Source organism: Tachysurus fulvidraco, chromosome 10 (genome assembly GCF_022655615.1).
Source record: "Tachysurus fulvidraco isolate hzauxx_2018 chromosome 10, HZAU_PFXX_2.0, whole genome shotgun sequence".
Taxonomy (NCBI): Eukaryota; Metazoa; Chordata; class Actinopteri; order Siluriformes; family Bagridae; genus Tachysurus; species Tachysurus fulvidraco.
In genome coordinates, this window is record NC_062527.1 from 20,053,791 (window position 1) to 20,066,993 (window position 13,203).

General features: G+C 38.6%; 1 protein-coding gene across 1 annotated transcript; it reads right to left on the reverse strand.

Annotated features, from left to right (window-relative positions):
- Positions 1–792: 792 nt before the first annotated feature.
- LOC113653710 (melanin-concentrating hormone receptor 2) lies at positions 793–12,364 on the reverse strand. Its single transcript, XM_027163488.2, has 2 exons — positions 11,665–12,364; positions 793–2,260 (listed from the first exon to the last, which is right to left on the reverse strand). Exons 1-2 carry the CDS (start codon positions 12,057–12,059, stop codon positions 1,627–1,629), a joined length of 1,029 nt encoding a protein of 342 aa, XP_027019289.1. The 5' UTR covers positions 12,060–12,364; the 3' UTR covers positions 793–1,626.
- Positions 12,365–13,203: the final 839 nt, after the last annotated feature.

Here is a 13,203-nt window from a genome sequence, read left to right on the forward strand (position 1 = left end):
TTTTAAAGTCCCAGAATTCATTGTAGTGACAAGAATCAACTATTTGGAGTTACAGCAGAGACTCTGAGATCTTTTACGCAGAGCCTCTTTTTAGAGATCTGTTAGTTAGTTGACGAGTCGATGGTGACTGATTTTTAGTATAAAAGTTGAAACTTTGGAAGCGGATCTGTTTGAAACGGAGTTCAAAATGAGGAGGTGAAAGAACTGAACAGACTGAAAGGACTAATGAACTGTTGCATTAATAAATAAGAGCTAAGTTTCAATGCACCAATATCAGCAGGTTCTTGAAGGGCATTGTGGGTAATAATGCTATTAAAAGAATTGAAAGCATTCCTTTCGCAAAGTATAGAATTGTGGGTTATCACCTGCTGACTGTACAGTATGTGTATACAACTTCAACCTCCGTAACACATGCCTGAATACCTTGAGTTAATTACCTGCTCACACTTTCTTTTAATCCTGCTTGGCTCTTGCTCTGCCCCAAGATTACAACAAACTTTAGACATCCATAAAAATAATACATTAACAAACACATTGTATTTTCATTCTTTCATTCATTCATTTTCTACTGCTTATTCGAACTACTCGGGTCACTGGGAGCCTGTGCCTATCTCAGGCGTCATCGGGCATCGAGGCAGGATACACCCTGGACGGAGTGCCAACCCATCACAGGGCACACACACTCTCATTCACTCACACACTCACACACTACAGACAATTTTCCAGAGACGCCAATCAACCTACCATGCATGTCTTTGGACCGGGTGAGGAAACCGGAGAACCCGGAGGAAACCCCCGAGGCACGGGGAGAACATGCAAACTCCACACACACAAGGTGGAGGCGGGAATCGAACTCCCAACCCTGGAGGTGTGAGGCGAACGTGCTAACCACTAAGCCACCGTGCCCCCGTGCCCACCCACATTGTATTTTCTTTACAAACAATTATTTGCCATAGCTTACTAGTAGCTCACGAGCAAAGACACAAAGATTCAAGCAATCAGAATAAAAAGTGAAGTTCACCCCTTTGGTCAGAAATCTGGATTGCAGAGTTTGTTTTCTTCAGGTTCATGTGAAGGTTTCGTTCTGCAACCCTAACAACGCTGTTGTCCACATGTTTGTTAAAACCCACTGAAAGACTGCTTGCATTTGACAATGCAATTTCTCAAAATCCTGCCAGAATTCATGGCTTCCTCACTGTAATTTTTTTTTCTTTGCTTTCCGATCGCATCTCACCTTTTTCTCTTTCCATGTATTCAGCAGATACGTCATCATGTCCCGACCACACCCTACTCCGTAATGTTCGATATCATATGTATATCACTTTTAACCATAAACGTGTTACCAGAAAGCAACATTAAAGAAAGCAGCTTGAGAGAAATCTGGATCTATAATGAGCAAAACTAGAGGTGATGCAATGATGAAACCTTAAGAAGGGAAGTTTTAACTGGTTAAGTCTGATCAAGCTCTCCTCAAGGTTTCCTTAAGGGTTCTTTGAACAATGAAGCATTCTCTGCTTTAAGAACAGGTTTCACTTAGAACCCTCACTGTCAGCAAAACACAAATATTATAGATTTCTGCCATTAAGGATTCTCCTTAATTGGCAAACAAGGAAGGCATAGCAGGAATTAGATGATGGTCATGCGGTGGGCGGAATCGGGACTCACGCTGGAGCATCCCTCTGTCTTCACCGTGTTCTTGGACATGTTGTTGCGAGTTTCACGATGATGGCAAAGACGCTCACGGTAGTTCTGTGCAAAGATCAGAAGCATAAGTGGGTTGATGCAGCTGTGCGAGTAGCTCAGGCAGATGCTGATGTTGTAGGCATAGACAAAGGTTATGGTCGGCTTTTGGATACCCAAGTTGATCATCTGTATCACATGATATGGTGTCCAGCACAGCAGGAAGAGTGCAATAACCATCAGAACCATCTTGGTGGCTCTCTTAGCCCACAGGGACTGTTTTCGCTTGACCCGGCGCATTGACTGGAATACGTGGTACAGGGTCAGAGCGTAAAATGTGCTGATGATGATGAGGGGTACGAAGAAGCCCAGTGTAGACTGGTACAGGGTGTACCAGTACATGTCTTGGGGACCATCAAGGTACATCATGCACACACTCGAGTTCTTCTTGGAGATAACTTTGGCATAGATCATGACCGGGATGGTGAGCAGAAAACTGCCGAGCCACACCAGTAGGTTGATGATGATTGTCCACTGGATGGTGCGGTTCTCCGACATGGGATGGACGATGGCGATGTACCTTTGGAACATGAACAGAGGGTGAGTTAGAAATCTGGACACCATAATGTATTTGTTCCATTAAGATATTATCCAAATCTTTTGATGACAACCAATAATTCCTGTGTAGCTAAACATTTAATTCTTTAAACCTTGATAATCCAATGATTATTTCCAAGGAAATCAAGGAAATTGATTTAAAATGTTTAACCCATTTGTTTAATGGAAAATATATCCTCTCACTAATGCTCTCTATAGAGTAGTAAAGGGGTGTCAGTAGGGGCCATAACTACAAACACTACCTTAACCCTGCTGACTTAAAGGATACTTGTAAGAAATTATTAAAAACAATTTATACGATTTGTACTATTCCATCCATTCATCCATTGACGGAGTGCCAACCCATCGCAGGGCACACACACACTCTCATTCACTCACACACTACGGACAATTTTCCAGAGATGCCAATCGACTTACCATGCATGTCTTTGGACTGGGGCGGAATACCCAGAGGAAACCCAGAGGCACGGGGAGAACATGCAAACTACACACACAAGGCGGAGGCGGGAATCGAACCGCCAACCCTGGAGGTGTGAGGCGAACGTGCTAACCACTAAACCACTGTGCTCTCCCTCCGTTCAATTCAATTCAATTCAATTCAATTTGCATAGTGCTTTTTTTTTTTTTTTTTTACAAATTAAGCTTAGATATCCAGATGTAGATCCCTAAATTAGATACTGTTGTTGCTAGGGCAAGAGCAGTGAGAAAAAACCCTCTTACATAACGTAGGATCCTTGAGAGGAATCAGACTGTGAAGGGAACCCATTCTTTTCTGTGTGACATTTGATCATGGGATTATAAATCATTGGAAGAATAAAAAAAAAACACTTATTTAGACAATGAAGGGCTCTTGGTTTGTTGAATAAGTTCTTCTTAATATCTAACAGGGAAACAAATATGTTATAGGTTTCTACACAGAATGTTTAAGTGTTCCACGAATGGAGCTAAAGAGCCAATAGTCCATTGCTGACCTTAAAAAGTGATGTGTGTGCACATGCAGATGTCAAATCTGGGCAGTCAGAAATGCATTTTATAGCTTAAACAATTTTATTTACTCTAACTAAATGTGAAAATCTCAATCACACGCTATGTGAATTTCTCCTGAGGCTGATTTGGCCCTGAACTCAGAATACATAAATCTTAAACACATGAAGAGATAAATAATAAACTTCAGATGAGCCTCGCTTGTGTTAATGTCTTTTCTATGCGGACGCAAACACGGTAGCACAATTTCTCCCTGATACTCTGTAACGATGTCTACTGTTATTAAAGCAAAAATAACACAAATCAACAAATCCAAAGATACAGTAGCAGGAACTTGTAGTAAGTCAGTTCGCCTGCTTCCGTTCTTCTTCGTAAAATGCGTGTGACGGCATGGTGTCTTTGGCAAATCTTGTGCACTGCAGAATCATATGCTTTGGTAAGAGATGATGAAAGGCACATGACCCTTCAAACTTATCAGGCCACATTTTCCTTTGTAGTGGTGCCGTGAACAGAGGGCTTAGGGCTAAGAACTGCCTTGAAAATGTCATCAAATTGTAGCATAAAAGACTTTGCGGGCCCTAATCTCCCAAACCCCTGTGAATATATTAAAGGGCTTCTTTCTTAACACATTCAGGACATCACATGTTCTGCAGCTTTATGTGGAAAAAAAAACCCTCTGTGTTTGTTCTGTACTCATCATCGCATCAGATCTGATCGAAATAAACTTCCAGTGCTACTGCTGATTAGAATTACATGTTAAATTTAACTGTAATGTTGGACATTTGTTTTCTGACTTTTTGTCTTTTAACATTTTTTCCCTAGAGGAAAAAATATATAGTTTGCTCCTTGGAAATTATAGTGGAATTTTCTTGCGTTCATGTACAGTATTATAATATGAAACCCATATGGAAGTAGACACTTGGGGCTTCAAGAATCTGTAGTGTTTTATAAATATTTCTGTTTTTCCCAAGAATAATTGGGGTGATATATTCACAGAAAAGATTTTGTTCATAATCGTCTAAAATTGTCTGGAAAGTAAACATAAAATACATTTTAGACTGAAGGAGATTCCTACATTCCTACATCTACCTATGTTCATGTTTCAAATAAATAACTTCATGTTCTTTAGAATGTTCAAAATCGTATATTTGGTCTTAAAGCTTTACGGTATCTGTTTATTTTCTCATCAATGTGTAAATCCATTTAACACCTGAACACACTCACCCCATGAAAGCCCTACTTGGCATATTTTACAAGTCACATGTTTAACATGTAAATTTCCTGAAGATTACGTGAAGAAGAAAAGCAAGTCATATCATTCTTTGTACTTTACCGTCAAAGTCATTTTGATGTTGACTGATAAGTTTAGGTTGAACCTTAAACCCTCAGAATGAGCTTTTATAAATGATATACTTGAAAATACATAATTAATCAAAATGTTTTATTTTATGCATTGATGCATCATTTTGCGTATTTGCTAATTCTCTGCAATAAAACACAACCCTGTTAGTCATTTTTGCCTGAGTTGGATTAAGTATTTAATTGCTTAAATATAAGATAAGACAAACCTTTATTCATCTCACAGCAGGAGAATTTGTATAGTTACAGCGGCAAATGATAGCAGCTAAAGTAAAAGATATGACGTCTATATTAAGGCAAGATGAATTGAAATAAGAAATAAAACACTACAGAGATATAAGAAGACTTCACATTATATGCTGCATGGAAAAAAAACTGGAAAAAAAAAAAATATATATATATATATATTTTTTCCATGCATATATATATTTTTCGCCCATAATATTTTTTTATATATTATGCGTATATATATATATATATATATATATATATATATATATATATATATATATATATATATATATATATACGTGTAATGTATGTCTTGTTCCCATAGAAACATGTACATTCGCACCACTTTTTTCTTGTCCGGCTGTTGCCATGGTTCTGTCTTGTCTGTGTTTGACTCCGTTATCTACAACATGAGTCACTTAGTAAAGGACACTAATGCATTTTGAGTGCGTTAGTGTAAGTTTTGTGTCTGTTAGTTTTTTGTTTTGTTTTTTTACATAGTTTTTTTTATTTTTTTATCGAATGTTAAAACATTACATTAAATCATGAAGTGATGGACAACCAGACAGCAATATTTCCGACTCATGAAGCAGTTGAACTACATCCAAGTGAATAAATTAATCGAATCCTACCCAACGCTCCATAATGTACATTTTGAAAGTATAAAAAAGCCTAACACAGTCTGAACAAGTTTAGCTTCATGAAATGAATTTGTTTTGTAGACTAATGGTTCGTATGAGAAGACGTTCGGTCATTTTCAGTTTATTAGCTTGCGGTGAGTTTACTGCCTTTTTTTGTCCAGATATGAAATAGAACAGAACAGAATCCTTTATTTTGTCACATCTACTTTACAGCACAGTGAAATTCTTTCTTCACATATCTCAGCTTTGGAGGTTGGGGTCAGAGCACAGGGTCAGCAATGATACAGCACCACTGGAGCAGTGAGGGTTAAGGGCCTTGATCAAGAGCCCAACAGTGGCAGCTTGGCAGTGCTGGGGTTTGAACCTCAAGCCTCTAATCAACAACCCAGAGCCTTAACCACTTGAGCCATCAATGCCCTATGATTGTGATATAATGTTGAAGAAAGATCCACTTTTAAAGGAAAAGAAACAGAAAGGTCCCTTCACAGTTAAGGATCTCACTCGTGCTCTTACGACTGAATCAGCAAACCCATTCAGCCGTGCTCCCAAAATCTCATAAAAAAAGTCACAGCCAATCACATGGAGTTATGTAACTTATTTAGCTGAAGGCAGCTTATTGAACCGGAGACTCACTACAAGGTTCGAGACAGAGAAATGTCGCAGACTTGCAAAGAGTTTTATTTTATTTAACCTTTCGTGTGTGATTAGCAAACTGACAACAAGGCTCACTTCATAACGAGGTGACTCCAAAGCCAAGAACCCCACCAGCGAGAAGTCTAGATCATCTTGTTTTGTACTAATTTGTATAAAAGAAAATAGACTCAAAGGAGGCTGTTGAAGAAAAAAAAAGGATTTGCCATTACTGATCCCTTGGTCCTGTCTGGATCAATTTCATAATGTAATCAGTTCATCTGCTGGTGACAGTCATGACTCCATGTTAATCCTACGAACACTTAAGAGATCGTTCTCGTGATATTGAAGCAATTAATAAAAAGATTATACCCAGAAGGAAGAAGAGCAACATGGTGTGAAAAGTCAATCTAGCTCCTATACATACTCTATACTAGCTAGGTAATTCAGTGCTAGTTAGCTAGCTAATATACATACTCTATATTGTAGCTAGGTAATTCTGCACTAGCTAGCTAGCTAATATACATACTCTATATTAGCTAGGTAATTCAGCGCTAGTTATCTAGCTAATATACATACTCTATATTGTAGCTAGGTGATTCAGTGCTAGACAGAGAGCTACTATACATACTCTATATTGTAGCTAGGTAATTCAGTGCTAGTTAGCTAGCTAATATACATACTCTATATTGTAGCTAGGTGATTCAGTGCTAGTTAGCTAGCTAATATACATACTCTATATTGTAGCTAGGTGATTCAGTGCTAGTTAGCTAGCTAATTTACATAAACTATATTGTAGCTAGGTAATTCAGTGCTACTTAGCTAGCTAATATACATACTCTATATTGTAGCTAGGGTAATTCAGTGCTAGTTAGCTATCACTCAATATCAATATAACAAGCTATCGAAAAACGTCTGTTATGTTGGTAAGAGGTTAAATTCTCTTTATTATCAACAACAACATGATGGTTCACGCTGGAAGTCATGTCACACAGAGAGAGAGAGAGAGAGAGAGAGAGAGAGAGAGAGAGAGAGAGAGAGAGAGAGAGAGAGAGAGAGAGAGAGAGAGAGAGAAAGATGGATTTGATGGATAGCAAATGGAAATTATGTAATAAGACCCAGATTTTTTAACAATTTATTTCTTTTATTAAATTAAATTTTAAATACCTGGACCTTTTCCCCCATTCACACTTCACCCCTCCCCCTTCCCCCAGTGTTCACACCCCTGTCTCAGGTCACAGAGCCACAGCAGATGTAGGAGGAAAAGATAAAGTCATGCTGTAATCTCTGGTGTTATTCATCACACTCTAACTCCTGACCCCTGCAGCACAGACCATCTCCATCATCTCTCAGAGTGCACGTCCACACCTCCATGGTACAGACTGACAGTGGAATGGTGCGAATCTTCTCACAACATAAGGTGGTAGTTTGAGAAAATGTCAAGTCTCTCCACCTCAATCTTGTCAGTGAAATAAGCTGCTTTCACTCTTCCTCCAGCAAAGTCGTTGTGCCTGAGAATTGTGAAGATGTGCGTATTTGTGTGTTTATTAACCAAAAAAACATTGTGATGCAGACACAGCCTTGTGGTCTGGACACCTATTAAAAGTCATATATACTGTAATAAAACATGATGGGTTGCTTTGTCCCTGTTATCAGAAAAATAATCAACACTCGTTCATGTGTGTTTTATTCTCCGATTGTGGAATTGAACCCTTTTTACCAGCTCACTTGTATTCCACACTGCTGGCAAAATGGAAATGAACTTTCTCACTCAGTATAAAAAAAACCAAATGATGTTCTGGCTGTGAGTCTGATCTACAATGAGTCAGGACTAGCTTTCAGTGTGAGACCAGTGTTTTTCCCTTACACACAATTTCAGTGGTTGATGATAACGACTTCAAATTTTAGATGCTTGGGGCAGAACTGGGTTTGAAATCAACATTTACTTTGAGGATAAAAATTGACGTTCAGTACTGATCACGAACACAACAAAAACAGGAGGAAACTTTATTTCTTTGGCCAGTAGTGTTAATGTTGTTGTACGATGTATACTGTAAGTGTGCTGTGCTTTTGTGTTGTTTCTCCTTCCCTCTGTTTTTCTGTCACTGCTCCAGCCTTACTGACAGCTAGTGAATGTTAAACATCAGACACCTGAGTGTTTGGGTTGGTTGACCGAAAGAGAGCATGTGGATAAATCTGAGAAGGAACATCAGCTTGGAGAGACTCTATTATTCTGCCCCAGTGTGTGGTTGTGTTGTATTGTTGTGGGTGCGGTTGTTCTTACATGTAAGCTGTGTTGAAGGAGTTTAATCCAATGTCATTCCTGTAAGCTGCTTTTCTTATTATATGGTTTGTAGAGGCTGTAGAGCTGTGAACTGGGCACCGGACACCATTTTTATTGATCATTCTGTTTCCTCCAGTTTATGAGTGAGTGAGGTTAGTATTTTTTATTTTTGTTGTAGTTTAATACATTTTCTCCTCCCAGGAATTTGGTATTAATCTGTTTGTTATTTTGGCTTCATGAAAATTTGTGCTTCATTTTATGTTCAATTTTCTTTTCTTTTCTTTTTTTTTTGCTTTATCTGATGACAGCAGACATCCTGGTTCTCCTTCTATGTTTTTGTTTGTGACTATTTCATTGTCACTCCATCTGCAACTTTAGAAGAATTGACCTTTACAAAATAAAATACTTGTCTGATCCAAATTACAGATGTCTTTAACGGTTCCCAAAAAAGCAAAAAAAAAAAAAAAACGAGTCATAAAAAAAGTATAAACCCATTGAAGAAAAGATCTTGATTGAAGATGCTCTGGAGTTTCAAGCCATTAGGCTACTGATCAGAAGGATGTGAGATCAAATCCCCGCATCCCCAAGCTGTCATTGATGGGTCCTTGAGCAAGGTCCTTAACCTCAACCGCTCAGTTGAATAAAAAGGTGTTGAGTCTCTGCTTTTGCCATGATTTGATTGAAACGATCACTAAAGAGGCAGGAACATGGAATTAATTGCTTCCCTAGAGAGCTCTGGAAATAGGCAGTGAACGGGGTACATTCATTAGAAAGCTGGGCTCGAGTGATACACTAAGCCATTGTATCAGATCCAGACTGCCAGTGTCCTTGATGCGCCACAGTCATGTCGCTAAATATGTTAAATTAGTTCCTCCATTTTGTAAAGTGGAGTTAAATTCATATTGTATCAAATGTGTTCCTATTACTTAATGTGATCTCTTTGGCAAAGTTAAGGGCCTGTGCTTGACTCTGTAATTATGACAACGTGAAGGCTGCAGATTTGAAAGATCATAAATTAGTGCAGGAGACATGCTGAGAGATCTCTCATTTCTCAAAGAGTCTCTGCAAAGTGAGTCACTAAATCATTCATCTATTTCAAGCAAGAAGTTTAAAACTCGAGGGTTTCCTCCGGGTACTCCGGTTTCCTCCCCCGGTCCAAAGACATGCATGGTAGGTTGATTGGCATCTCTGGAAAATTGTCCGTAGTGTGTGTGTGTGAGTGAATGAGAGAGTGTGTGTGCCCTGTGATGGGTTGGCACTCCGTCCAGGGTGTATCCTGCCTCGATGCCCGATGACGCCTGAGATAGGCACAGGCTCCCCGTGACCCGAGAAGTTCGGATAAAGCGGTAGAAAATGAGTGAGAGAGTGAGTGAGTGAACTTGGAGGACGTCGAGAGTTGTGGAGTAGACAGGCTTGTAGTTTGTATAAATATGCAAAAAGTGTCATTTCTGACATGGGAGTTTTACCCTAGTGCTCACTTATAGAACTGTGTTACTGTCTGGACCTCAAGATGAAAATCAAGATTTAATGGTGAGTCACTGAGGGTTAATGATTTTAAACCTAAATCTAGTATGTTATTGCCTTAACCCTGGCCATCTGATCTCAGACTGCAAAGCAAGGAAACAAAAAACTTTAAACTAGACCTAAACCTAAAATCTACTGTCGGTTCTTGTTTACAGCCCGACCCACTCTCATTGGATCCGTTTTTGATAAGAAGATCGGTAGCTCCTCCCATTGACTCAGACTTTAGACCGATCGTGATGCACAGGCAGTTATTCATTTCAGAGAGAATGCTTTCAGATCTTATCATTGTGTCTTTTGAGTCGGATGTCTCTAAATAGTTTAAAGCTTTTAGCTGTTAAGCAAATAGCAGATAAGTGCAGCTCAAAGAGCAGATCCCCAAAGGTCCTACACGGGGAACGTGGAGTCTATCCTGGGACACTAAGTAGGGGACAAACCCATTCCCACACACTAGACTGTGCCAATCCACCAACAACAATGTCTTTGGACTGGAGAAGCATGGGGAGAACAGGCAAACTCCACACACACAGGAGGTGGGATTCAAACTCTCAAACATGTAGGTGCATGGTAGATGTTCTAGCTACTAGCTGTCGTACCCAAAGTCTGTTTCATTTATACATGTTTATGACAAAATTTTCTCCCCCAATTAGTGAGGAACTTTTTAATTTGTTATTCTGTACTCTTGAAGTTTTATTCTTCCTTTTATGTTGGAAGAACACAAAAGGAACCAAATTCTGTCTTCTATTATTCCAGCTTAGGAAGTGTCGGTCAGAGCACAGGGTCAGGTATGATACAGTGTCCCTGGAACAGAGAGGGTTAAGATCCAGGCTCAAAGACACAACAACAACCACTTGAGCCACCATAACATTTAAGCCTTGATCTTGTGGCTATAAACATTTCAGGAGACTTTTTTTTACTTTTCCTCCCCAAATACTAGACAAGGAGCAAGTGTAACATTCTCATTATTCCACAACAACCTTTAAAACAGCAGCTGTAAACAGTCACTCATGCTGCTTGTTACCATAAACGCACAAACATGAAGGTGTCAGAAAAGGTTAAAGCTTCACCGTGAGAGTAAACTGAAGGAAACCTGTGCATGGATAAGGAATGGTGAACACTGTGGGAGGAAAAATGAGTCCAGATGTAAATGGATTGTAAATCAAAGTGTGCTTCAGGGAAATACAATATCTTTTTGTTAAATGAAGACGTTTTTAGAGACGTCTTTACACGGTGTTCCACAAAGGACATCTTAAAATGAACTGTGTTGTGTTTTAGAAAGCAGGAAAAGCGAACGTAGACATTAAATATAGTTCAACTTTTTTTTTCAGTTACTTTACTTTAGATTAGTTTAATCAGGCTTTCTGCATCTTCTCTTAAAATTACAGACTAAAAATGACTGTAAAGGTTTTATTAGTGGTTAATGTTTGCATGATATTCTTTTTCCTTTTACCCTATAGCAAGCCAAATAATTATATGATTATTGTTGTTATTTTTATTTTTATTATTATTATTATTATTATTATTATTATTATTATTGTTGTTGTTGTTGTTGTTGTTACTAGCTTGTCTACACAATAATGTTTGTTATTCAAATAATAATTATTAACCAACTGACTAAACAAATCCAAACAATAATAATTCCATTTGTTTGTGCTGAAAGTGTTAAGAAAAAAAAGTGGACTTTTTGTGTTTCCAGGCCTCCTGTGTGCTTCTCACCTGTCAATACAGAGTACAGTGACGATGCCTACAGTGGTGAACTGGTTGCTCACGTCCATCACCACCACAGCTTTGCACATGAACGCGCCGAAGACCCACTGACGCTCCCACACGAGCTGGTGTATGTTGAAGGGCATGACGAGCAAGAAGAGCAGGTCTGCCACGGCCAGGTTCAGCACGTACACGTCCGACACCAACTTCTTCTTGCACGTGGCAACAACGTAGATCACCAGCGAGTTGGCGAGGACGCCGACCGCGCACAGGATCGCGTACACAGCGGGGAAGACGTGCGTAAAGGACGTCGCGTCGTAGTCGGGCACAGAGAGGTTCGCGCAGGGCAACGAGCCGTTAAAGAGCTCACCAGAGTGGCACGACGCTCCCGAGTCGTTCATCATCTGTCCGAAATATGACCTGTACGAGAAATGAACGCTTTAAAGCCTAATGAACGCCACCACGTCTCCAAACGCACGCAGCGGAGACATTTCCAGAAGATTTGAGCGAACGTATCCTTATCCTTATCTCTGCGTACCAGCACCAAAGATTCATTAATCTTCCATTGACGCACCAGTGTCTTTCATTTCCACCTTTTTGTTTTGCTTGTGTTGTTTCATCTCATCTTCGGTGTGTGTGTATGTGTGTATGTGTGTGTGAGTTTGCGCACGGCGGTTAGTTCTCCTGCATAACATTCAGCTCTTGTGTTCATAAATGGAAAGCCGAAAGGAGAACTGAAGGCTGGTCCGAGGAACGTCATCGATTGGCTTAAAAGTACACATAGGCGTGGTCTCGAACCACCTTTGTTTAACCATCTCACACTCTTTTTGGCCTGAGAACCTGTAACGCCACAAAGCGCACGCGACATCGCGAAAGCCTTGTGTGATAGAATTAATACGACCAATGAATCGTACCTAACAAACAAATAAAGTTTATGCACGTGATCATGTGAAACTCCCACTAATTAAAAGACTTATATATATATAATATTATTATTATTATTATTATTATTATTATTATTATTATTATTATTATTATTATTATTATTATTATATTTTTCAATAAACCAGAAGTTTCCTCCGGATGAAATTATTTATTTATTTTAATTTACTGATCCCTTAAAAACATTTAGAAGGAAGATCAGTAAATTAGAATAATAACTAAAATGAACAAATATAAAATATGAATGTAAGATAATACTACTACTACTACTACTACTACTACTACTAATAATAATAATAATAATAATAACAACAATAACAATTGTTGTTATTATTATTATTATTATTATTATTATTATTATTATTATTATTATTATTATTATTATTATACTCCTGAAAGTATTTCAGCTTTTCTTTGTACATTATTTCTTCTAGTATTTATACTTCTGTATATAATTTAATTTATTGTTCATGGGGTTGTGGGTGATGTCCACAAGTCCACACTTCTGAAAAACTTCTGATATTAGTAGTTGTACCTTTAGGATACTCATTACAACGTTCTATGATTTGGACACACAAAGTCTAAACACGGCTCAGTTTTTTGTGT